The sequence below is a fragment of the Vanessa atalanta genome, chromosome 25 (assembly GCF_905147765.1).
Source record: "Vanessa atalanta chromosome 25, ilVanAtal1.2, whole genome shotgun sequence".
Lineage (NCBI taxonomy): Eukaryota > Metazoa > Arthropoda > Insecta > Lepidoptera > Nymphalidae > Vanessa > Vanessa atalanta.
The window spans coordinates 2,094,459-2,119,785 of NC_061895.1; the positions used below are offsets into that span (position 1 = coordinate 2,094,459).

Below are 25,327 nucleotides of genomic sequence, written 5' to 3' on the forward strand. Positions count from 1 at the left end.
AGAAATCGAACAGTGTTTACAGAATTAACTAATATGTAAGCTATCCGAGATATACACTATGTTAAAAAAGAATCGACAAAAAACTAAGGACGTTATATGTATAGTATATAATGCATGTAATAAAAAATGATATGACATGATATATAAATATTATCCAATAACAATACTTATAAATGTAAAATATATTCAGAACCACGATATACATATATGTATGTACATACACTTGCCTTTAGTTTGGAAAATTAATATAATAAAATTACATACATGTTAAGAAAAGTCAGTCAGTTGTTTGATTATTAGATGATAAAAAAGTGTGGAGTTAGAATTGATTGTATTTAACATTCTGAACTGATTGACAGAAAATAGCAACTACTGAGATTCATGCCGGTTCTTCTGGGTAGAATCTATATTCCGAACCGGTGATAGCTTTAAATTTAATTCTAAAATGACGATTCTAAAGTACTCGCTAAAGCCTATTCGAATAAAGTATATTTTGAGTTTGATATAAATGAAAAATAAGCAATTTAACGAATCTGTCAAAATAAATAATTAAAAAAAATTATACACTATATATTATGTACCTTAAAATAATATTTATAAACTCGGGCAAACAAATAATAAATCACAAACTATCCGGGTCCCAAAACCGATGGGTTATTCGTTGAAAATTAATTTCAAGATAACGCCCGACACGGGACGTGAAATTTAATTTAAGTGATCACATCCGCAGTTTAGGGTTAGAATGTTTCATGTAGTCATTACTATAAAATGGCGCCGTCGGTTTAAATAAGGCTGTTCTTAAAAGTATTGCAGCGGTAATACATTTAAGTATAAACGAAGCCGCCTTTCGAACTTAAAAAAGTAAGTTTGTATTTGTTTTTTTTTTATCGAAATATATTCGAAATTTAAAATGTATAAGTTTAACAAGCTTCGGTTAACTGATTCAATACCTGCTGCGTCTCAACTTTAGATTCAATTTTTAAATTTGTAATTTTGTATACAGCTTAATGAATGAATTTGTAAATAATATTGTGATTTAATTTAATAGCTAATGACTGATGTTCAAGCGGATTTAGTATTAATAAATTTTATAAAACTCTCTAGAGCAGTTGTACGAAATAGAGCCAAGATTCTAGCCTCGTTAATGTTGAATTGGTTAAGTCCTTCGTTTTAAGTTTCTTCGTATCATATTCAATAACGATATCGAACGCTCGAAACCTTTCCGGTTTAAAGTTTAAATTACATTCAACTACAGGGTATAGATCGCGTTATTCAACGAAAAATACTTTTACAGAATGTCGTAAAAGAAAAATAACTTGCGTCAACGTCCGGACTCGCTGAAAATTCTTTAGAACAGCGCCATCTATCGTCGTTAATAGCGAGTTTTGACGTAAACTGCCCCGCCGGTAACAAACAGTCGTGTTTTTCCGACCCACATAGCAATTTTAGGGTTATATAGCTAAGTTTTGAGGTTTTATGTAATGGGTGATAAGATTTATACTTTATTGGGATATGTTTGTACAGGTTTTATTTTTAAGTTTGGAATCTTTTGTCCATAGACGAAAACCATTGAGCAAAGAATTGGATTGAAAATTTATTGCCCATTCGTTTTAATTTTCTTTAAATGATAGTATTAAATATATGTGAATATTATACTTATAGACTTGACATAATCTTGCAAGTGTATTTAACACACACACATCTACAGTTTTGGTAATTATGATAACACAATCCAAGTATACACAAACAAATAGCTATTTGTTTTCAATTAAAATTTTTAATATACATTTCGTTATTATTTCAATTATGTATAATAAAATGGAACGATAATAAACCCTGTGTTACATATGGAAGAAGTCTCTACAAGGGATATGTATGACTTTTTTGTATATTTTGTGTTAGGGCTTTGTATACCCGCCTGGGTACCACACACACATCCTATTTTTGTTGTTAGGAACTAAGATGTTATATCCCTTGGGGACCCTTGGTTCTGTAGTCACTCACGTTTCAAATACTGAGTATTGTTGTTTGGCGTTAGTCAATGCGATGAGTGGATGGTACCCATTCAGATAACCTTGCACTATATCTTACCGCCGAGTATATGTTTCATTAGAAATGCCTATGTTAAATTTATGTTAGTCTATTGTAGATATAACTGATCTAATACAGATTTAATGCAATGAGTACTAAAAATCTCCAGAAAGTCCAGATAGAGGCGTTACCGCTGTAGGGGACAGTTGCAAATGAGAGTTCTTTGTCATTCTGGCCCCTGTGTTATGACTCCCTAAGGAGGAATATCATTCTATATGACGGATATGTTAAAATTAGATAACGCAGTGGTTTTGACACGAAGACAAAACAAAACCATTGGACTAGACGTTTGACACTTATTCATACTGAGTTTGATATATTTATTTAAATACACGAGGAAATTAAATTAGTAAAATTGATTGGACTTCTTATTAAAATATATTAGGACTTGATATAAAGTAAGATAAGCTGACGAAGTAAGGTTGAATATCTTTTTTTATAATATGCTAGCAATATGCTTCGGAGGGGTGCAATTTATTAATAAAAAATCATATTAATATAATATAGACTCTACATCAGTCAGGAGTGATGTCGGTTTCTAGTGAAATAAATTGTTGAATTGGAACAAATTTTACCTCATAATATAAGTATAGAAGTAAGTTGTATGGATAATTAAAAATATTATCCACTAAAATTGTGACGGATTAAAGATTTGTTGATTATAAGGCAAGTATCTCATTATATTTAATGTGCAATTATTAGGTCACCTATTAAAAAATACTGTTTTAAAAATACTAATTGTTTAAACTTTTTACACAGTATAAAAATACTTTTTTGCAGTTGATATAAAGGCGTAGAGTTTGTTTCCGTTGATTTCCATAGAGAACATATAAATTTAATTATAGGTGACTGTATGTAATGATACAAAAATAGTAACTATTCCAGTATCTTGATAGTTTTTCTATCTAGAAACTACATTGCAAATCGATGATAGCTTTTCATTCAGTTTAATATTGTAACATGATTGAAAACTTTTTGTAAGATCCTTTTTAGATAAAAAATATATCGTTCTTTTTTTAAATTACACTGCCAAAAATTACGTTTATAGAATTTGACATGACATATCTCTTGAAATTTAATAAAACAAAATTAAGCTATCCAATGTAAACAGGAGTGTGGGGCGTGCATTCATATCGCATGTCATATTCCAAATCCTGTCCTGTTGTGAGTCGTCTCATAACATAATGACGTCATTGAAATTTGAAAGCGCCAATCAAGGAGATACTATTATGAAATATAATCAGTGCAGATTAAGAGAATTCAACAATGTCATCTTTCTACATTTAATATTCTAAAGGCTTCATTAAATTAATAAAGTTTATGCACATATTTGGACTGATGCCTACTCTCAAGGCAATAGAGAATGAGTGGTACCTAACCAGAAGGGCTTGAATAAACAACCAAGCAAACAAATCCTATTAAGAAGAGGGCTAGTACTACACCATCGTAACCTTCTACTCGAGTCCGAGTGGAATGATGTTAGAATTGTCCTCACATTAAAGAACCGTAGTTCTTGCACGGATTTGTCGCTAAAATCTATGGTTATTTTCTTGTTCTATCCATTGTGCAATCACTTACCAACATCAAACGACTCGTGTTGAAAGTAACATACATTACTTTTCATCGATCAGCAATTGCTTGGTATATTTCTACAGTACATTTTCATGTTTAAGTGTGATCAGAGCCGTCACAAGCTATGCTGGGGCCCTTGGGCCCTTTTGGTAGATATCTTTTGTAGATATTTTGGCCAGGCCTTAAGTATAGTTTCAAATAAATTGTACCGTAATTGTATAAATAAACGTGTGAAAGAAATTGTTGGTTCTTCGGGGCCCTCTCAGGATGGGGGCCCGGGCACGTGTTCAATGTCCCTATGGTAAAGACGGTAGTGATTGTGATGAAGAAAAACATGAGGAAACCTCATGTCACATGTGTGTGTAACATGCAATATCAATTCGGTCAGGTACGCTCAAAACTCATCGTAGCAGTATACTTCCAGCGTGTTACTTTACTTTTAATTTTTAAATACTATTTCAAAAAATATTTACAAATACGAAAACATGCGAATGCATTTTCAAGCTATTGTCGTCTACTTATGACCGTTATATAATGACTGTTACTGATTGACATTGTCGTTTCGAACTTGACACTCTATTATAATTTGAATGAATGTAATGAAGCACTGAATGATACTAGTGATGAAAATAAATAAAATAATAATGAATACTAAAAAGCGATCACGATACATCTAAAACATCGACCACGATTCTCACCTCGTAACCTTGTTTGATGGTCATCGCGCCTCGTGGTCGCGACCACGCGGCGTAATCCAGACCATCTTTTTGTTGGCAATGCTGTCGGACAATATACATTTATATATTATTATTTTATATGTGTGAGTGCGATTATTTTTCATTTATTTATTATTCATTTGTATATGTGTGTTATGTAACTATATATGTATACAAACATTAATTTGACTACTAAATAAAACATTAGTATGTTACATATATATTTTCCATAGAATTTTCTTTGGCTTTTGTAATCGTGCTTAGTATGAAACCATAAATTAACTTCAACATATATTTGTTTCGCTGATACTAATAAGATATGTTATGCTAAAATGTATTTTAATCCAAGTAAATAGAATTCAATTCAGCTGTTCACGGTTCATAAGTTTTTATTAAATAACAATTAAGTAATCATTCTTTGTTTTAATCATTTGTAAAGTTTACTAAGCTGAGTTTGATTTTCAAAAGTATCACAAGTACCTTTATGGTATTGAGATGAAATCAAACCGATATTGTGTGTCCATTTCACCGACTTTTATATGTATTAACAGCCTGTAAGTTTCTGGGCTGGGCTAAGGCCTCCTCTCTCTTTGAGGAGATGGTTTTGGAGCATATTCCACCACGCTGCTCCAATGCGGGTTGGTGGAATACAAATGTAGCAGAATTTCATTTCAAGCAGCAATATTTTATGCATATTTGGAAATATTTTTTTATAATTTAGTTACATGTATGCGGTAACCACTGCCTTTGGTGGTAGCCACTAGACATTGGACCGTAACTAAGATTATCTATTCCTTTCATCACCAATGCAATACTAAGCTTGGGACCTAAGTTGTCCCTTGTGCCTGTAGTTACACTGGCTCACTCACCCTCTAAATCTCCCAAGGTTGATACATTGACGATGTATGGAATTTTTAATATTTAAACGGAGCTTATATCTATAGGCAGTTATGATAATTTATCACCAGGTGGTAAATTTGTTCGTCCACATAAATTTAATATGAAATAAAACCGTAATCGATTGAAATCTAAGCAAGAACGCCTGCAGTATAAGCTAGTTGTAGTATTCGTATGTCTGAACCAACTATTCGAATATACTTTTCAAATATCCAAGTTAAACAGACTATAACTAAAGGCGACCATGGAATATAATCTTAAAACTGTACAATAGCAATAACTCTCTATTATTAAAGATTTCTAATGCCTTATACGAGGTTATATCTAACATACTATAATATATATGTATAAGCGATTTTATATCCATGACCCGGCTAACATATAAAATGTTAGTCCTAAACTCGTTCTCTGTCCTTTTCTGGTTTTATACGAGGGAGGGAGACAGATAATCACGTGTGACGCAGGCGAAGACGTGTATGTATGTGGGACGTCGAGTTCCTTGAGGGAGGTATGGAGACGGCTATTTAAATATTTTTTATGTTGAAAAAATGTATGTTAAGAATATCTTTCACCGATATTGCAGATTGAAAATAAGCATTTCTAAATATTATACAATATTAACAGGAATTGAATATGAGTGACAAAGAAGTCAATGCACGTGTTTAATTAATGTTCGGTAATATTTTGAAATATGTTACATAAATGATAATTTAAAAAAATATTAAATATACAGGAAATAACAAAAACTGAAAACACATTTTAAATCAAAAATAAAATGCAACCAATTTATATAACTATAAAAAATACAAAAAAAATAATAATTCAATAACCACTCCACGGCGTCCCCGTTCCCAAGAAAAACCCGCGACACGAGTATTTTTCTTAACATCTATATGTGTGCGTCGTTTTTCATGTGTGCGACGTACACACATCGCTTGCTTGTGTGTAGTTGGGTAGTAAAATATTATGCTGTCGGGTCTAGAAATAACATTGTATAGATAATCAATATCAGACCATTTTTATGTCGATCCTGAATTCACGGCGTTATCGTTTGGGGCAGGTTAAGTATTTCCTATTTAAACTCTTATACAGGCTGATAGAAAAGTCTATAAATGCTATATAAGGCACATTGTGTTAGATTTAATATATTTGATGAACTTCTTTTGATTACAAGTTTACTTAAACAGAGATCTTAAGACTTTTTGAATTAATACATTAGTTTTGGATTGGAGTTTTATGCGAATCTCCTAGTCGTATAAAGCAATTGTCGTTATGTTAGAGAATTGTTTTAGTTTTATTAATAATGTATCAGTTGCATGTCGCCTGAGATTCCGTACGTGAAAATTATTTTCTCGTTTCTTAGTTTTTGTTACAAAAGCTTGCTTTAAATCCATACAAAATAATATGTAGGCTAATATGCAAAGTCATGTAAATCAATAATAATTTTCCTAATTTATTATTGATTTACATGACTATGTTAGACGTATCAATATATAATCTTTCAACTCGTAATATATATCTTTAGGGATAAAATTAGATATTATATATATCAGTTTGTTTAAAGTGAACTTGGTGTTAAAATTAAACTAGCAGTTGTAATTTTGTCTCGGTGAGGATATTTTAATCAAGTTCTTATTTTTTAAATATTTATTTACAGATCATGAAATAATTGTAGTACAAAGGAAAAATTATTCGTATAAGAGATTGTTTTGCAGCGAAACTAGAGCGTTAGTTATATGAGTTTATAAATAATATATTATTATAAATAATTGAATATTAGCTGAGAGGCTGCCGTAATCAATCAAGAGGAGAGTATATCATCGAAGGCATTTTTATCGTTAAAGCTCAGCAAACGTAACGAACTGAGTTACGTTCTCGAATGTATTGCATTTAATTTTGTAGGATTTTAACAGTTATAAGTTTAATAGATAACATGAGTTTTGAAGTCGCGACTTCAAATCCATACTTCAATTTTCAAGTAAGTAAGTTGTTTACAATCCATTTCGTAAGTTATAAGAAGAAAAACGTCTTTACGTAACTTTAGATTCTGCTAGTTCGTTATATGTATATGTGTTTTTATATTCTGAATACATACTATTGCTTTTACTTATAGTATTATTAAAGGAAAAAACACCCACTAAAACACCCACTCACATAGACACAACACACACACACACATAACTATGGAATTTAATATTGTAAATTTTTAGTAAATCTTAATAACGTGTTCACATTTTCTACACAATGATAAGGAAACAATCAAAGAAGGGAATAGGACTGTTACTCCTTATTAAAGATTATTTTATAACCTAGCGAGGAGTACAGTACTACACCCAACTATAAAAAAAAGTTAAAAGTATGAATAACTAAGTGTAAGTAATCGAAATCCATTGTTAATTGTTGGTAGGTAATTGTTTGTGTTAGCTCGTCTGTGTAGGTACCACCCATTTATCATATATTCTGCCAAACAGTGATAGTGTGACTGTTGTATTATGATGTTTTGTTGTTACAGTGATTCATTGAAGGGAAATAGTATCTTTATTCCCAAGGTTGGTGGCGCATTGGCGATGTAAGGAACGGCTACAATTTATTTATGAGCAGTTCCGACCACTTACTATCAGGTAGGCCATTCTCAACCTACGAACACTATGAATATTTTTTTTATTGTAATTTGTCGATTTATTTTCGTAACTCATTCGTGAAATTGAAAACTTTCGATTGGTGATTGATGCTAATTTTCGTATTCTTTTTTTTTAGGGGTATATTATTTATAACAGTAAAAAATAAATAAATCAATAGTAAATTACACGTTTATTGGAACAATAATTGTATAATTGTACTTAAGTTAAGGTATTTCTTCTTGAGTGACTCTCAAAAAGAGTGTCTAAGGCTTATACGAATAAAGATTACGACTTCGTCTTTCGACTTGACCGCAGGCTATTTTACTTCCATTTAAATTTTATTAGGTAATCCAACAACTCTCTTTCAATATAGAGTATACAGTAAATATATTTCATAATAAGTATTGCCAATATCGAGAGCCGAGATGGCCCAGTGGTTAGAGCGCGTGCATCTTAACCGATGATTACGGGCTTAAACTGTATGCTTTATTTGTGTTTATAATTCATCTCGTGCTCGGCGGTGAAGTAAAACGTCGTGAGGAAACCTGCATGTGTCTAATTTAAACGAAATTCTGCCACATGTGAATCCACCAACCCGCATTCGAGCAGCGTGGTGGAATATGCTTCAAACTTTTTCCACAAAGGGAGAGGAGGTCATAGCCCAGCAGAAATACAAATTAAAGAAAAAAAAACCTCTTTTGAAAACATACGCCTTATTTTATGTCAAGGATAGAACATAACTTCATAAAATTTAAAAATAAGTAGTCAAAATTAAATGCTTTCTTCGCGTTGTGTGTGTGAGTGTGTGTAAAAATTACATGAAACATGTCTTATAAAGTGACATATTGTTTATCCAACATTCCAATATATACCTGTGTGTGTATCAGTAGAATGTGTGCATTTTTTTAAATATGTAAAAGTTATCTTTAAAAAGATATATCGTTGGTTCTCTTGTGTGTGTAGTGTGGGAAGATGTTAAAAACTTCACCCCTCCCGAAAGCCGCATCTATAGCAGCACATCCGTCACCGTCACGCACAGGGTGACGCTTTCACTCCCTCAATCATTAGCGAGGGTAGTTTGTGAAAATCGTTGGAATTTATTATTTTTCTTTATTATAAAATAAGAACTTCATATTGTCCATATATTAATGATTCGTAATTAAATTATTTAATCATTAGACAACATATAAAATATTATATTTATACATATACATATAATATATGTGATAAATAAAAAGGATTTTGTTACTTATATGGCAATACATAAATTGATGTTTTTGTCTTCGAATTAATTTTGGCTTTAATCCACAAGGAATATACATTACAAAGTTTAATTGGAAACTTGAGGAGTTTTATTTTATTATGCTTCTTCAATTGTACACAAAGATATATATGCTATATTTAATGAAGTCATAGCAAATTTAAAAAATAAAACTTTTTTTTTAAATCTATACCACATACACATACTTGTTTAATAAAAATTAGTATTTGTTTAATTTATTGGCGGTTTTCAGTGGAATCTTATAAAACAGTTTCAAATATAATATTTTTTCTTGACATTGACTTGATTGTTCTTGCCATGATAATATTTTGTTTTTAAGAGTTTTTTTTTGTTTATAAACAGATCGGTTTGATGATCTTATTCCCGCATTGGAGCAGCGGTGGAGTGAGCACCGACTCTTCTCCTCAAGAGCGAATACCTACTTTATTATTAGGTTCTTACAATTACAGACATTTACTTTACTTTAAGTATCTTTTTATTACTTATATATTTAAATTTTTATATCAGTTATATTTGGACTAATTATATTAGTCATATAATTAGTTTTATTACGTCAATAAAGAAATAATTTATTACTGATCTCATATACAACTTGTAATAAAATGAATTCTTCTCGGTAGAATCTGTATTCCGAACCGGTGGTAGCTTCACTCAATATAGTTTGTTAAATGACGATTCAAAAGTGCATGTAAGAGCCTACTCGAATAAAGTATATTTTGCTATACTTAAATAAACGTTATGATAACAAAAACCACTGTTGATTAATATTAATACATTTTAATAATTAAAAATACCATAACATAATAAATATAAAACAGGAATTCCTTGCGAAAATCTCATAAAGTCCCTTCAGACGTATCAAATGACTTATAAAATTCAGCTCCACAAAATTCCCGTCAAAACTGTCGCCGTAATCACATAAAAGTCCCACTACCGATAGCGATCGTGCGGTTGACAGTGACTGATATACGCGTCGCTGATTATAGTGACGGGCTGCGGATAATCCGCGCGGATAAGGTCGGACGTCTGAAGACTTGATTGGCGTCTGTTTACACTTTGTGTCTTAACTATTGTCATAACCGACTAGAATTTAAATGCCTATTATTTAAACAGGTGTGGTTATCAAGGTATTTTCGCTGTGTTTATGTATTGAATAAACGGCGCAATTAAATGAATTAAAAATTTTTGAGAGTATATATGTATAATTAACAAAAATAAAGCTAAAATCAAAAATCATTGATAAATAAGGTTTAATATTAAGGATAAAAAAGCGTTAATATTTATGGATTATGATTATAGACAAAGCAGGATATATAAAGAAATATTTGTACTTTACTGGTATAGTGTGTGATTAAAATAGTGGCAAAGAGTAACTACTGAGTTTCTTGCCGGTTCTTTTCGGTAGAATCTACTTTCCGAAGTGGTAGCTTTACATTTACTTTAAATGACGATTCAAAAGTGTTTTAATGAGCCTATTTGAATAAATATTCGTTTGATTTGATTTGATTTGGTTGGTAATTGATAACATTGTTTTAAGGTATGAAAATAAATATTTTATTATTAATTATTAAATATGATTTTTTTTATAACATAGGTGACAAAAGAGGAGGAGGCTTATCGGATGGAAAGTGACTACCACCGCCCATGAACATCTGCAACAACGGGAGGCTTGCAGGCGTAACCGGCCTTTAAGGAATGTGTACGCTCTATCTTGAAGGTTCTCAAGTCGTATTTTTTTGGACAACCCGCCGAAAGTATGTGTCTATGATATTATAGCTGAAGTGTCGTGATGATCTAAATCTTATTTTATCTCGCTTCAACTTTTGTCAAGTGTCTGGAGTGTATCGTGCGACTATGAACTTTATTTCAATGACGCTTGCTACTACTGAGACACGACACGACACGAGAGAGATGTTTTGTAACAAAATGTACAATTAAATTCGACTTTAACAACAAATGATCACCGCTAGTAAATGAAACAGGTGAGCCTCCTGATCGTTTGCCACCTTTTGACATAAAAAAAAAATGACTAGTTATAGATTCATTGCCGGTACGTATAGACAAACAACGGCGTCTTAGTATGAGATAGGCCTGTGTCCAAATATGACAAGTTATCACTTAGTCAAGAAAAATTAAGTATCATCTATATACAGTTAAATGATTATTCTTTTTAAAAACTTCCGAATTTAAATTGTTTTTGGCGGCTAACTTACGTTTCGACTTCACACTAGCGAAATTAAATATATACATTACATTAACAGCCTGTAATTTTCCCACTGCTGGCCTAAGGCCTCCTCTCCCTTTGAGGAAAAGGTTTGGAGCATATTCTACCACACTGCTCCAATGCGGGTTGGTGGAATACACATGTGGCAGAATTTCGTTGAAATTAGACACATGTAGGTTTCCTCACGATGTTTTCCTTCACCGCCGAGCACGAGATGAATTATGAACACAAATTAAGCACATGAAAATTCAGTGGTGCTTGGCTGGGTTTGAACCTGAAATCATCGGTTAAGATGCACGCGTTCTAACCACTGCACATATATTGTAATGAAAAAAGTAATCTTGCCAAGCGATTTATCTGTCGCATTGTGCTGATTCATCTTATCCAACAATCAAGTATTTTTATATCATGCGTTTATTCTAATATCTTGTTACTTTAATTTATTTGGTGGTAGGGAGGTACCACCTACTCATCATATACTCTATCACCACATAATAATATTCAGTTTTGTTGTGTTCTAATTTGAAACGACGAAAAGTTTTTTTTACAAACGACATATATTGTGTGACAATTAAATTGAACTTTTTTTTTAAATTTAAAATTGTTATTCTGTCTTATTAATATATACATTATTATATACTTTTTGTAACATATATGAAGCAAATAATTTATACGAAGTTTTTGTCTATGTGTAATTGTTTTGGCAGCATTCGAAAATTATCTCACCAACTATATTGACATAATAAACATTCATCCAAAAAACAATATATATATATATTAAATACATACAGTTATACATATTACAGTACAAAGTCTCAAGCGATGATCAACGGGGTTCACTTGGGCTATTGTCATCAATGTAATTGGAAGGATATATAACATTATTAGTAATGCCTGAAATGGGAAATTACTAATATTCTTTAAAAAAAATTAAAAGAGTATTTTTACTGAATAGTCCTTAAAGTATAAATATTAAATAGTCTTCACGACCTTCGTGGTCGAGTAGTGTGTACACCGGTCTTCATGGGTACGCCACTCCGAGGTCCCGGGTTCGATTCCCGGCCGAGTCAATGTAGAAAATGTTCATTAGTTTTCTATGTTGTCTTGGGTCTGGGTGTATGTGGTACCGTCGTTACTTCTAATTTTTCATAACACAAGTGCTTTAGCTACTTACATTGGGATCAGAGTAATGTATGTGATGTTGTCCAATATTTTTTTTAATTTATTTATTTATTATTTAAAAAGTCTTGTTATACCGCTGCATGTCGCGACACCAGCGGAAAGTGAAAAAAATAAATGAGTCCGTTCAAACTATACTTTACTTAGCTGGTATATTAAAAAATGATACTATTAAGGTATCGATGGGATAAAGATTGAGAGAACGCAGCGCTCGTCTTCAAACTGAAACAGCAATCTTAGAGCACTTCAAGCGCTTTATTTCATAATTCTATGTTTTTGTATTATAGTTTCGGCTGTGCTTTAACAGTCAATACGCTTCCTTTGTCCATGTAGGTATAGAAAAAAGGATAAAACACTATTAATTTGCACGAATATAAATTAAGAAACGAATCCAATAATATACCTAACCCCTCAAAATTACCAAATTCGATCTGAGCCAAGATGCACACAGAAACAAATTAACGTGATGAGTCGTCCGTGAGTCTGTCCGCCAAGATGGATGGGTGGGTGTGTCGGTGACGACTCGCTGCAACGAATATTATGCTCACTTTTGTTTACGATCGCTTCTTTGTACTTTAAAAATAAATTTACTTCGTTTTGAATTTGGAATTGCACGTCTCTAAATTTAATAAGAGCTGCGTTTTTTAACAATACTGCCTCGTAATATACAAACTTTTTGTTCAGTCTAAAAAAGTTAAACATACTCTTTGCAGTGATAATATTGATTTCAAAACCATCTATACATATTATAAAGTTGGAGTGTCTGTTTGTAATATTAAAATAACCCATTTTTACTGAATGTATATGTATGTATATACGGTACATATACCAAATTTTTTTACAATTTTTGTCTGTCTGTCTGTTTGTTCCGGCTAATCTCTGGAACGGCTGAACCGATTTCGACGGGACTTTCACTGGCAGATAGCGGATGTAATAAGGAGTAACTTAGGCTACATTTATTTTACATTTATATATAGAATAAAAATAAAATCACGCTACAATATCCAAATAACTTAAATTCAAACAACGCGGACGAAGTCGCGGGCACAGCTAGTTCGAAATATAAGTATGCTATATTGATTATGACGATTAATTACATTTGTTCAATATAACATGAAATTCTCTCTAGTGACGTCATAGTCTAAATTTACAGCGGGTAAAAATTCCCAAGTTAAGCTGCTTACATAACAATATTATGTGTGAGTACATCTGAAACGAGTGCATCGACTGTTTAAATTGTTTTTATTGGATTATTGTTATATATTTCTTTTGACATTACAAAAACGTATTATAACATAGTATAAAACAAAGTCGCTTACTACTGTCTGACACTGTGTATGCTTAGATCTTTAAATTTACGAAACGGGTTTTTGATGCGGTTTTTTTTTTTAATTGATAGATTAAGTCAAGAGGAAGGTTTATATGTATAAAGCACAAATAGTAGAGAAACACTGATAATTTTAGAGAATTTTAAAGTGATGTAAATAAACACATTTTCTGCGCTTACATTGCAAACGCTGGCTGAACGTACGAGATAGAACAAAATAATGTACTACAGTACTGTACAACCTATAAAGGTCTTCAAAATAGTCCAGTATGGTATTTATCTATCTCTTAGGGATAACCCACAATAACCATTTTTATCCTTTACTTTTTACGAGAAATAATGGCTTATTTTCGAAGCGATTTTAAGCAATACAGCATTAATCCTTATCCAATTAAGCATAAAATACATTTTGCATTTAATATAGATCAATATGGTCCTTTACAGTATGTAATTTAAATGAATATTTTCGAAGATATTACAGATTTAAAACTCAGGGACATAGCGTTTTGTATTGTCTAAGGACTGAAAAACTGTGAACGTTGTATAATTTTCTGTAGTATCAGCATTGCACCCGTACGAAGCTGGGGCTAGTCCTTATATATTATAATAGATAATTATTAAAAAGTTTCAGATTATTGGTTTAAATTCCAGTCAAGGTTGATAAAATGTTATTTGGTGTCTCAGTAACAGCTGGAAGTATGTACAGGCTCGGAAAGCATGTGAAGTCGGTCCTGCATCTGAACTATTACAGGTTGTGTTGAATTTCATTTACCATCGAGATGAGAGCCGAGATGGCCCAGTGATTAGAACGCGTGCATCTTAACCGATGATTTTGGTGAATTTGTGTTTATAATTCGACGGTGAAGGAAAACATCGTGAGGAAACCTGCATGTGTCTAATTTCAACGAAATTATGCCACATGTGTATTCACCAACCCGCATATGGTGGAATATGCTCCAAATCTTCTCTTCAAAGAGAGAGGAGGCGTTAGCCCAGCAGTGGGAAATTTACAGGCTGCTAATGTAATGTAAAAATATATCATCGGATTATAAGTGACGTAATATAGAGTGTACCTGTGTTACACGCACACACGAGCATACACTTGGGCGCTGTAAAATGTCCTACCACGCTAGTTTCCCTTAAAATCGGTCAGGACATCTTCATAAAATATATAGCACTGTAGACATGCTAAGGTTTAAATATAAACAATAGAAGAAATCGTTGTAGAGAACTGGCACGCCGGTAATTATAATGGTGGAATTTTCTAAACCATTACACGACGTTTATTGTTTTACTTACTTATAATTAAACTTAGTTTCAGATAAAGATAAATATTTATTTTTATGCTAAGTCTTCAATATGTAACACGTATATTATAAATAGTTTGTATGTTTCACGTGTTCGAATTCGAATTTATAGATTCAAATTTGGAATAGAATTTGAAACTTGGTACGCAAATCAATACTATTTTTAAAATTAATTTTTATTAATGCGAAACGAGATTAATAATCTGTTAAAAATAAAAATCTTCTTCGTTTTTTTTATATAAGTATTTTGAATTATTTTGAATACTGACATCCAGTTATTTTAAATTTATAACCTATAATAATTTTCGTGGTACAAATGTTTATTTTCAAAGTAATTAAATCGACGTAGCGAGCCCGCACGTAGGTAATGATTAGGTAGCATTTTCTGAGCCATTTCCTCATCGTTTCTACCCGCTTGTGTTCTAATAATTACTTAACATTACACTTCTGTCACAATGACAAGTCAATAGTCTCATCTATTTACAAGTTAATTATCGTCATTTTTTTAAAGTACTTTTAATATAAGTATTACGCATAAGACGCAATTTTGTTTTAATACTAAGTATTAATACTCGCTTCTTATTTTTCTTTAATATTGTTATATATATTTATTTTTTTTATTCTAGTTTTTTTAAGGCTGCCTGCCTATATGTCGGCCCCGTCGTTACACGCTAAATTAAGTCAAAATTAGTTCAACAAGTATGACTAAATCAGTTTAAGAGAATCACTAATAAGTTCATAGATTTTAATTGCTGAAATACTCGTAGGGTTACTAAGGATAGAATTAAAAGCACCAATATTAAAAAAATAAAAATTAATATTGTTATATTGATTAGCAAAGGAGTTTTTGTCAAAAAAAAATTAAGTCAAAGATAATTAGTTGTCAAAGTATTGACTGTAATTATTATTTATCAAACATTGACATTTTTTTTTTATATATTATTATCGGCTTAAGTTTATTGAAAACTAAAGAGCCATTGACTATTCGAGTATAAAAATGTTACAAAGGATTAAACTGTAAATCTTATAGTTTCAATATAAAGCTTGTACCCGTACAATACGATGACAAATAGAAAAAAATGTAGCGGTTACGATGTCTTTAGTAAAAGTATGAGAATCGAATGGGTTACTAATTGTGCTTGGATGAGATAGGTTTGATCCTTTAGTTTTTTGTTTAAACTCGAAATTAAAATACTTTGATTGCGCTTTTCATATTTTTATCGTTTGCTTTGCTTGCATGTCTAAGTAATTAATTTAATGATATATTTCATATTTTTGTTTTCTAAGTGATTTCTGTATTGGAAGAATAATCCGTGCTTATATTTGAATTCAACGTATTCAGCAACTATCAAATCTTTTTAATACATAATAATAATCCTACAAAGTATCAAAACCTACTTTTTCGTCTACAATTTCACATCCTTGGCTCACCCCTTTGCAAATAGTCCAAAGAGGTGAGGATTTATGTCCCCAATAATATGGCGTCATGAACTGCACTATTATATTGACATCATAATATTTTATGGACATATTATTTATTGGCCATTTTTTTTAAATTCGAGTCACCTTTTATAATTATAAGGTGCCAGCTTCTGCGTTGTATTAAAAAAAATATAAGTAAAAAATAAATGGTCGAATAACGTATTTTTATAGATATATTTTTTATTTTTTTCTATATACAATCGCGTAATACATTATATTTTTAATAAAATATTATTTTATGTTATAACGTTTTATTGTGATTTGATGCATTAAAGATAATTTAATCGTCTGATTACATAAAATCACAATTTTTTTTTAATTGAAAAAAATAAATTGTCGAAGCACATATTTTTATAGATATATATTTTTCAATAAGCAGTCGAGTTATAAACGACTTTATTAGCATTCAATTAAAAAAAAAAGATTTAGAATGATCCGATTATAAAATTGTCTTTGACGTCTAAAGCACGTTAAAATGTTCTAAAATTAAATTCCTAGATTACTCATAAATATCATTATAACAGCTGAAACTTATTGCCAACTTAAAATTTTAATTCAATTTCGTTCATGTTCATTTCTTAGATCTCTGAACGAATATTGACCGGCAGACATTATACTGCACGAGTAATGTATGTGCGAGGACGGAAGCACTCTCGAATCCCTCACTCTAATATTCCAATGGGATGGCAATCGCACACGACCAAAATCAGTTGCAAGACCAATCCTTTTCAGAATCAACGTTCTAATTTTGAAATATCTTTAAGATTTGAACGTTGCCCGATAAATGTAACTAACTTTTATAAAAGTTTATTTATATTATTATTTATTTATTACAACTATTTTAGGTATTTTAAAAGCATATTCAGAATATTTAGATGTGATATTTTATCATCGAAATAAACTCTCATTAAGACTTACTTATAATATAATAACTGCGCTAAATTCAGTGACAAAAGAACCGTATCACTGGAAAGAACAGAAGTTCTTTTCGATTTTGTAAAGGGCTGGATTAAGCCATACAAAGCCCCTAAGTACAGCAAGTAGGAGGGTTATTTTTACAGTAAGAGATTGGACTTTATGTCGGTAGCAATTTAATCTTTTATCAACACCGATTTTAAACTGATCACTAATGAAGTAGCTTTAACTTACGACAGTATTGTTTATCAGTAAACAAGGTTGCACTCCAAAGACATTTTGCCTATAATATATTAATTCAATAGTGATGGTGTGCACTAAGCTTTAACATCTTAAATTTCCCAAGTATCGTATAAAAGTTTATCGCAGTAAGGTTCGATACATACAAGTTGACTGCCCTACAACTCTCTAGGGTTCGAACTTCAGGCAACACAAACAATATATGTCAGTTGCCCGTATATTATCTGTGGGAATACGGTAGATGCCTCGACTTTTATATTTGTTGATGTTTAAAATGTATTTTTAATTTGTACTTACTATAACAAATAAATTAAAAACCTACCTGTATAACCTACTCTAATAGAAGTAGGAATAAAGATAAACAAACCTTAGATTTGCTTAGTTTATTCGATTTGCTAATAACTCAGCTATATTGTGCACTACTAAGAGTTTATGGTTAATATGTCTTTATTTATAATACAAAACTTAACTATTAATATCCACTTAAATTTTACTTCCGAGAGTTCAATGACAATTTGCGAAGACGTTTCGCAAAACAAAACAACAAACTAAATAAATAAAGTATTACTTTTTTTTTTAATCCGCGAACGCGAAATTCACGCTTGTCACGTTAATCTATACGAATCGATGCTAATCTTATAAATGCGAAAGAAGCTCTGTCTGTCTGTTGCTCTTTCACCAAGCCACTAAAGCGAATTCGTTGAAATTTGCTATATAGCAAACCTTAATTACAAGAAAGGACACAGGTCTAACCCCCCAAAACACAAGCGAAACCCCGAGCGACAACTACTAGTCTGAGTGTAAGGCGTCTAAAGCTATGATGACCCGCTACTTATATTTTAATATTACATACTGAAAATTTCTCAAAAATTCACTGCGTATTTTTGTTAAAGCTAAACGTCTTTTGGTTTAATAGTTTTTACAGTGTGGCATAAAAAAAAACTTCCCATTTATAAGTATAGATTTGAATAACGTAACAATCAACTAAGCATTCACATTTGTAATATAAAGGGGGAAAAAATATCCCTAAAACTAACGACACAACCTAATTACACGCCACGGATAAAGAAACAATAGAAATGGTATCACTTACAATAAACAAGGAAATTTGCCGTTAGGGTGTTCACGATTAATCCGCCAAATTAGACGTGTCCTGGGCTAAAATCGATTAGGGGCCGAAACTATGGCAATTCGCAACGACTCTGCGTCTCGGCCAAGATAAACATGCCTGCCTTTTTTTTTCGTTACGGCAAAGACATTAACCAAGGATGCGTTGAGGGTGACCATGAATCAATTGTTGTTTTGTTAGACCGTCCTGGTTTTGTTTTTGGGGTTAAATTTGGAATTATCTTAATTCATAACATAACGGAAAGCTGATAAGATTGTATAATGGCTAAATAAAAATTTTAAAATGGTAATAAATGATTTATAAATGTAAACTGATCACAAAAAAAAAAAACAAAATATAATACGAACATTATTGTAAAGGCTTTTTCCTTACAAAAAAGTGTAAACTTTATTACTGTCAGTTTTTTTAACATAAAATACATGTGATATAAATAAAATGAAATAATAAACAAGAAACTCAATGTATTTAATAAATGTTGACAGATTGAACATCCAATAGAATTTATAAATGCATACTAATCATACATGTAACGTTAAAACAAGTAATTGTAATTTAATTTGTAGTAATATTGTTTTATAATTAATTACTAACACGATTAAAGTCATAAATCTTCATATGTTACAGATATAATATATCTTCAACAGATTATTCAAGAAATCGTAAAAAGTTACTATAGAGTTCTTCATAGTCTGCTTTAGGGTGAACGACATACTTCTAGATAGACGCCTGCTGATTTAAAATATGTTTGAATAACTTAAACTTAAAGTAAAATATTTTAGAATAATGTGAAGTTTAGCGAATTTTTAATCGAATCGTTTATTTTTTAATGATAGGCGCACTGGAAAATTCACTACCTGGTTGTAAGTGGTCTCCAAAGTCCATAGACATTATTGCCTTAAGAAATAAAATTAATTTCTCATATCACTAAAGCTTCACCAACCTTGGGAACCAACATATTAGGGCGGTAGAATATGTGACGAGTGGATAAAGGTGAGCTTATAGAAAGTCCATTAAATAAAATAATATATTAAAATTTATGCTATTAATAAATCATTGCGTATAACACTGTTAACCTATATTGAAACAATAAAAAAAATAGAAAACAAAAACAAAACAAAATAAACTTGATAATTTGGAAATTAAACCGTTGTTAATTGTTAAGGATACAGAGTATCTAAAACCTCCTAATTGTTATTAAACTACAGTTTTGATTCTTGTGTTATGATATAAATTAACTTATTCAATCCCTTTATCTATTGCAGATTCTTGTTTACAATGTTGATAAGAATACTTAGGCATTCTTAATTTAAAAATAAAATAATTAAAAACCATACCTGTCAGATTTCGCTTTTTAGGTGCTGTTATATTCAATACAAAATTGTTTTTGAATTAAGAATTCTTTAAATTTCGTATTATATATTAATTTATACTAATAAGCAGATCATAAGACAACATTTTATTTTCACACACAGCCTCCTTACGACTATGTATTCCTCTTCACATTTTGGTCACTCTACACACGATGTCATTAGACCGACGCGAGGGCGCGTCATTACGACGATGAGTAGACCTACCATTAATCTTCCAGGACCGGTCTCTCAGCTGTCAAAATTGTGGCCACCGTCCATAGATATGTGATAGTACTATTGTTCGTTCCCGTTGTTTCAGAATGGCGGAGGATTGAATATTATTAATACAGCTAATGATAGTATTTATCCGATTATTACGTTTGTAAGATATTCCGTTCTGTTGACTTTTGTGTTCTGATGCCAAGTTCCCTTAATGTAATGAATATTAAATTGTAATTTCAATTTGCAGTCGTTGTGTACATTAAATTGTTAAAATGTAATCTTAGCCGTATTATTTGTACATAAATTGCTTGTTTTACTATATAGTTCTCGTAAGTAATTTAGATGATTTGCTTTTTGCGGAAAAGAGATAGGTATATAAAACGATTCGGTGAAAGTTATATTATTTTATATAAATATGGCGGAATGGGAAAATAAACCTAATTAAATTTCAATGTTTTTTTTTTTTAATAGATTAACAAACTGTACTTTAATATAAAAAGTATTTAATTCTCGAAAAACAATTTCACAAGTCAATGATTTTACAGTCGCAAGAAATAGTAAAACATTAATAAATACGTATTAATATTAATAACAGTTTCTTTATTGTTTAATAATAATCCGTAATTCTAAGACAGTAGCTGACAGACAAAAAGTAACATGCATCGCTCGCGGCTGTTATTAATTCAACGAGTAATATTCAAAACCGATTCCAAAGCACACCTGGATAAAAAACAATTAATATTACAAACCCGAGTGCAATCAAGCGTAAAATCCCAACCCTTTCAAACAATTACTAAATATAACATCGATATTAAAAACATGCAATACATGAATCGAAAAAAGTCCGAGGGAGACAAAGGATTAATCTCACAGATAGATGATTAAGCAATATGTCTTATTCAAATATCCTTACGTGCATAATCGACTTTGACATAGAGTAATTAAGTCGTCATCGATTTGTCAGTCGGTTAAGTTGCATTGTGCGATTTTTTTTAAATCGATTTTTGACGCTTGACTGATCGAGATTATTAGTTTTTCTGTGAGAATGTTTAATGTGACTAGTTAGTTTTGTAACTGGGAAAGAATTAAGGATTAATGATTTTAAATAATTAAAAAAAAATGATGCATCAATATTAGTTTTTAACCCTTATCTGTATGTGAAGCCGTTGCACACATGAATAAAAAAAAGGATTATTTTTATAAAATGAACGAACTAACTAAACTAACTTTCGTCCATCGGCGTAATATAATGTTTGTAAAAGAAAGAAACGAAGTTCCTTGTCTCTATTTTGATAGAAGTGTACAAATATTGATGTTAAGTGTGTATATTATAGTTCTCATGTTTCCATTCTTCCAAATTCAAAATTTCAAAAATTAAATGTTAAGTTGTTCGAAATTTAAAATTTTAAGAAAACTATACCTAGGCAGTTTTTATCTTAACATAATATTATGAAATATAAAAAAAAAACCCTTCGATTTAAATTTCGAATAAAATTTTTTTAGAAAGTTTTATTCTCCTTCCAAATTTGAAATCGAATCACGAGTTATAAATTATTTCTTAGCGCCGTTGCATTATAATATTAGACAATTTTTTGTCGATCAAGTAGTGTTATCACCCCAGTCTGTATCTCCTCAAAAGTCTTACATTTTTTTCTACTTTTTCGTTTTATTATTTCATTATTGTATGGAAGCGCACGCAGTCATCAAAATATCGTTAGCGGGGTCCTGAACAATGTATATATTGCAAATTTTTTTCTCGTAACTCAAAAAGTCAACTCCTGCGACGCCTATATCATTTTTATTGTGTTTTGATGTATCAATGCGGTATTGTAAGACTTACTATTGGTTTTTTATACTTTTATATAGTGTGAAATATTCGTCTTTTGTTACGGAGGAGAGAATATGACATTACAAATGCAATAACTTTTGTTTTTTTTTTTTTCATTGAATTATTGGAAAGAATGACGCGTTTATTTATATTGTATCCGAAATTAAAACAGGTTCCGTGCATTCGAAGTGAAGTCATAGTTTTTAATTAGCGTTGACTTTCAGTCACGGCGTCTATTCTCAAGGGAAAACCTACTGCGGGGAATTTTATAGTGTCATGACCGGAGAGTGTTTTGGTGCAGGACTAACGTCTACCTTAAGATATAATTTCTCCAAACAATATAGATATATGTTTGTATATTATATATGGTATCATTGTCAGGTTTTTTATTTTAATTTAATATAAATCTATCTATAAATAGTATAAAACAGAGTTGCTATCTGCTTCTATGTGTATCTCTGCAAACATCTTAACTATTCAACGGATATCGACTGGGATATCACCGATTTCAAATTATGTGAAACGAAAAAAAATCCTTCGAGACGGGTAGTCGGTAGCTGGCTGTAATAATAAAATGTTGATAATGAGATGATTACCGAAATATTATTATTATTTGCCTTTAAGTAGAGATTATGAAACGTCTTTACATTAAATTATAAAACATACATTTTTATGTGCTGTCTACTGCGCCTCTAAGATTAAAATAAAAATAAAAAAAAAAAAATTAAATAAAATTTGTATTTTGAAAATTAGTTTTTTGTAATTGACCTTAAACATCAATTACAACATAATTATAACGAAAAAAAAATATTTTTCGTAACATTTACATTGAGATATTTATTTATATTCCATTTTCAAATTTATTTCAATACTTTCATTGATTCAATGAGTTGTACGTTTTGAGTAATATACATAATAATAATACTTTATTGAAATACCACTTTGTGATAAAAAAAAAGTCAAATAAAAAAAAGTGCCACAAACTTCCGTAAAGGTTTATATCCTGGATACAGAAATATCCTTAAAATATAGTTCGTAAGATTGTAATGTATTTAAGTTTTAATATCGAGCGAATAAAGTCGCGGGAATATTATCAGCTAATTCTAACTGATAACGTGTCATCCTATGATAGCGTGAAGATATGCACAGCACTTTCTATACGCGCGTTCGCTCGCGTGAATCGATGCGAAAATTCGAGTGAGGCGAAAAAAATACCCTGATAATGTGATAAATGTCCGATTAAAGGCCAGCTTGGAAAAAAACGCAGAATCACTGTAACGGAAAAAAAAGATAGCAATCGTGTTGGAATTATTTCCACACATATAACAGTGGTATAACGACTAGGTTTACTAGAATTACATTTTCAAATATTTAATAAATTAATAACACTTCGATAGGATATTTCGAATTAAATTTTGAACCCCAAATTTAGGATATTTTTTTTTGCAATTTCATTTTGTCCCATTGTTATTAGGTACTGTAGAACTTCTTCGTTCAAGTTACTGTTAAGGTTCGTCCCTATAGAAGTTTATTAGGTTGTTCTAGTATTAGTGTTGTGATTTGAAGGTTGAATGAGCCAGTGTAACTACACAAGGTGCAAAACATTTGAGTTCCATTGGTTAATGACCTTGAGAACTAAAATTCTATGTGTCAGACACAAGTCTGTAGTTACACCGTTCATCGCAATGGCAATTAGTGGTGAATATTTACAACGCCATTGACCAGTGACCATTTACAATCAGATACTCCATTTCATAAAGAGAAGCCTGGATTTGGAAGTTGACAGTGCTTATCATATTCCAGTGCCCCAAAAATATTGTAAAGCTTGACCTTCATCGTGCTTGAGGGTAATGGATGTGAAAACCATACGTCAGATAAAAGTCTGCCTCATGTGAATCCACCAACCGACATTGGACCAATGTGGTGGACCTTAGCCCAGCAGCAGGAAATTTACGCGACATCACAATGTAAAAAGTATACAAAAACAAGGAACTAAGATCTCACACACACATCAAACCGAAACCTTGATGCCACGCTCACACCAGATACCTTGGTGCGATCTTACATTGGTTTTTGGTGGTAGAACACATGGTCAGTTAGTACAAGCCCGTACTAGTAGGAACAATCCTATCTAGACGGGCTTGTACTATCACCGGTGTTTAAAATTACCAGATACCCTGCACAAAGTTCTATTATCTATATTATAGTTGGCTTAAAATATACAGCCAAGTAAGTATTCTATTATCATTTTATAATATATACCATTATATAATGTCTATTTAGTGCAAAATATTCCCATATTATACAAGCATATTGCACATGAGAACAATATTAAGATTTTTAACCGACTTTAAAATATATCGGCAATGATTAATCAAAGTTTCTACCGAAATCTATTTAATATTAGCCTAATCCGTCATTCTTAACTTATTCTTTAATTGCGTAGAAAGTAAACTCAACCTTATTCCCATACATATAAAATCTATTACTCTTAATACAATCTAGTAATCTTACTACACATCATTGATATGGTAAATAGGATCTTATGTCGGTATAGTTAAGGTTTATTTTCCATTATATTAAAGATAGGGTTGTCCAAAAAAAAATTTGCATGCATTTGCAAGCGCCGCGGGCGTCGTTCATTGTATCCAGCTTTGAGAACTGAAGTAGACTTGATAGACAATTTTGATCCTTATTCCTTTGTGATACTCACAATAAGTAGCGGTAATGATGCGTTCAGAATCGCTAAACAGGTTTTGTCTACTTGGTATACGATACACATTTTTTCTAATGATCTAGTTGAGGGTATGCAAATCTTTCGTGAGAAAAAAATCTGGTAACGATATATTTTTTTTTCCTCTTTTCCGGAACAAATCTTTATTAATTACGGGGTTTGTCAAATGGGGATTTTGTGGTAATGGATCGGTGGCGGGATGATTTCAATTA

At 31.1% G+C, this 25,327-nt stretch overlaps 1 protein-coding gene across 1 annotated transcript in view; it reads right to left on the reverse strand.

Annotated features, from left to right (window-relative positions):
* The window catches only part of LOC125073781 (zinc finger protein rotund-like), a 115,573-nt gene that overhangs the window by 84,692 nt on the left and 5,554 nt on the right, over positions 1 to 25,327 (reverse strand). Inside the window, exon 4 of the mRNA XM_047684817.1 lies at positions 4,362 to 4,442. Within this exon, the coding sequence (XP_047540773.1) occupies positions 4,362 to 4,442 (81 nt within the window). The remainder of the gene's footprint in view (positions 1 to 4,361; positions 4,443 to 25,327) is intronic.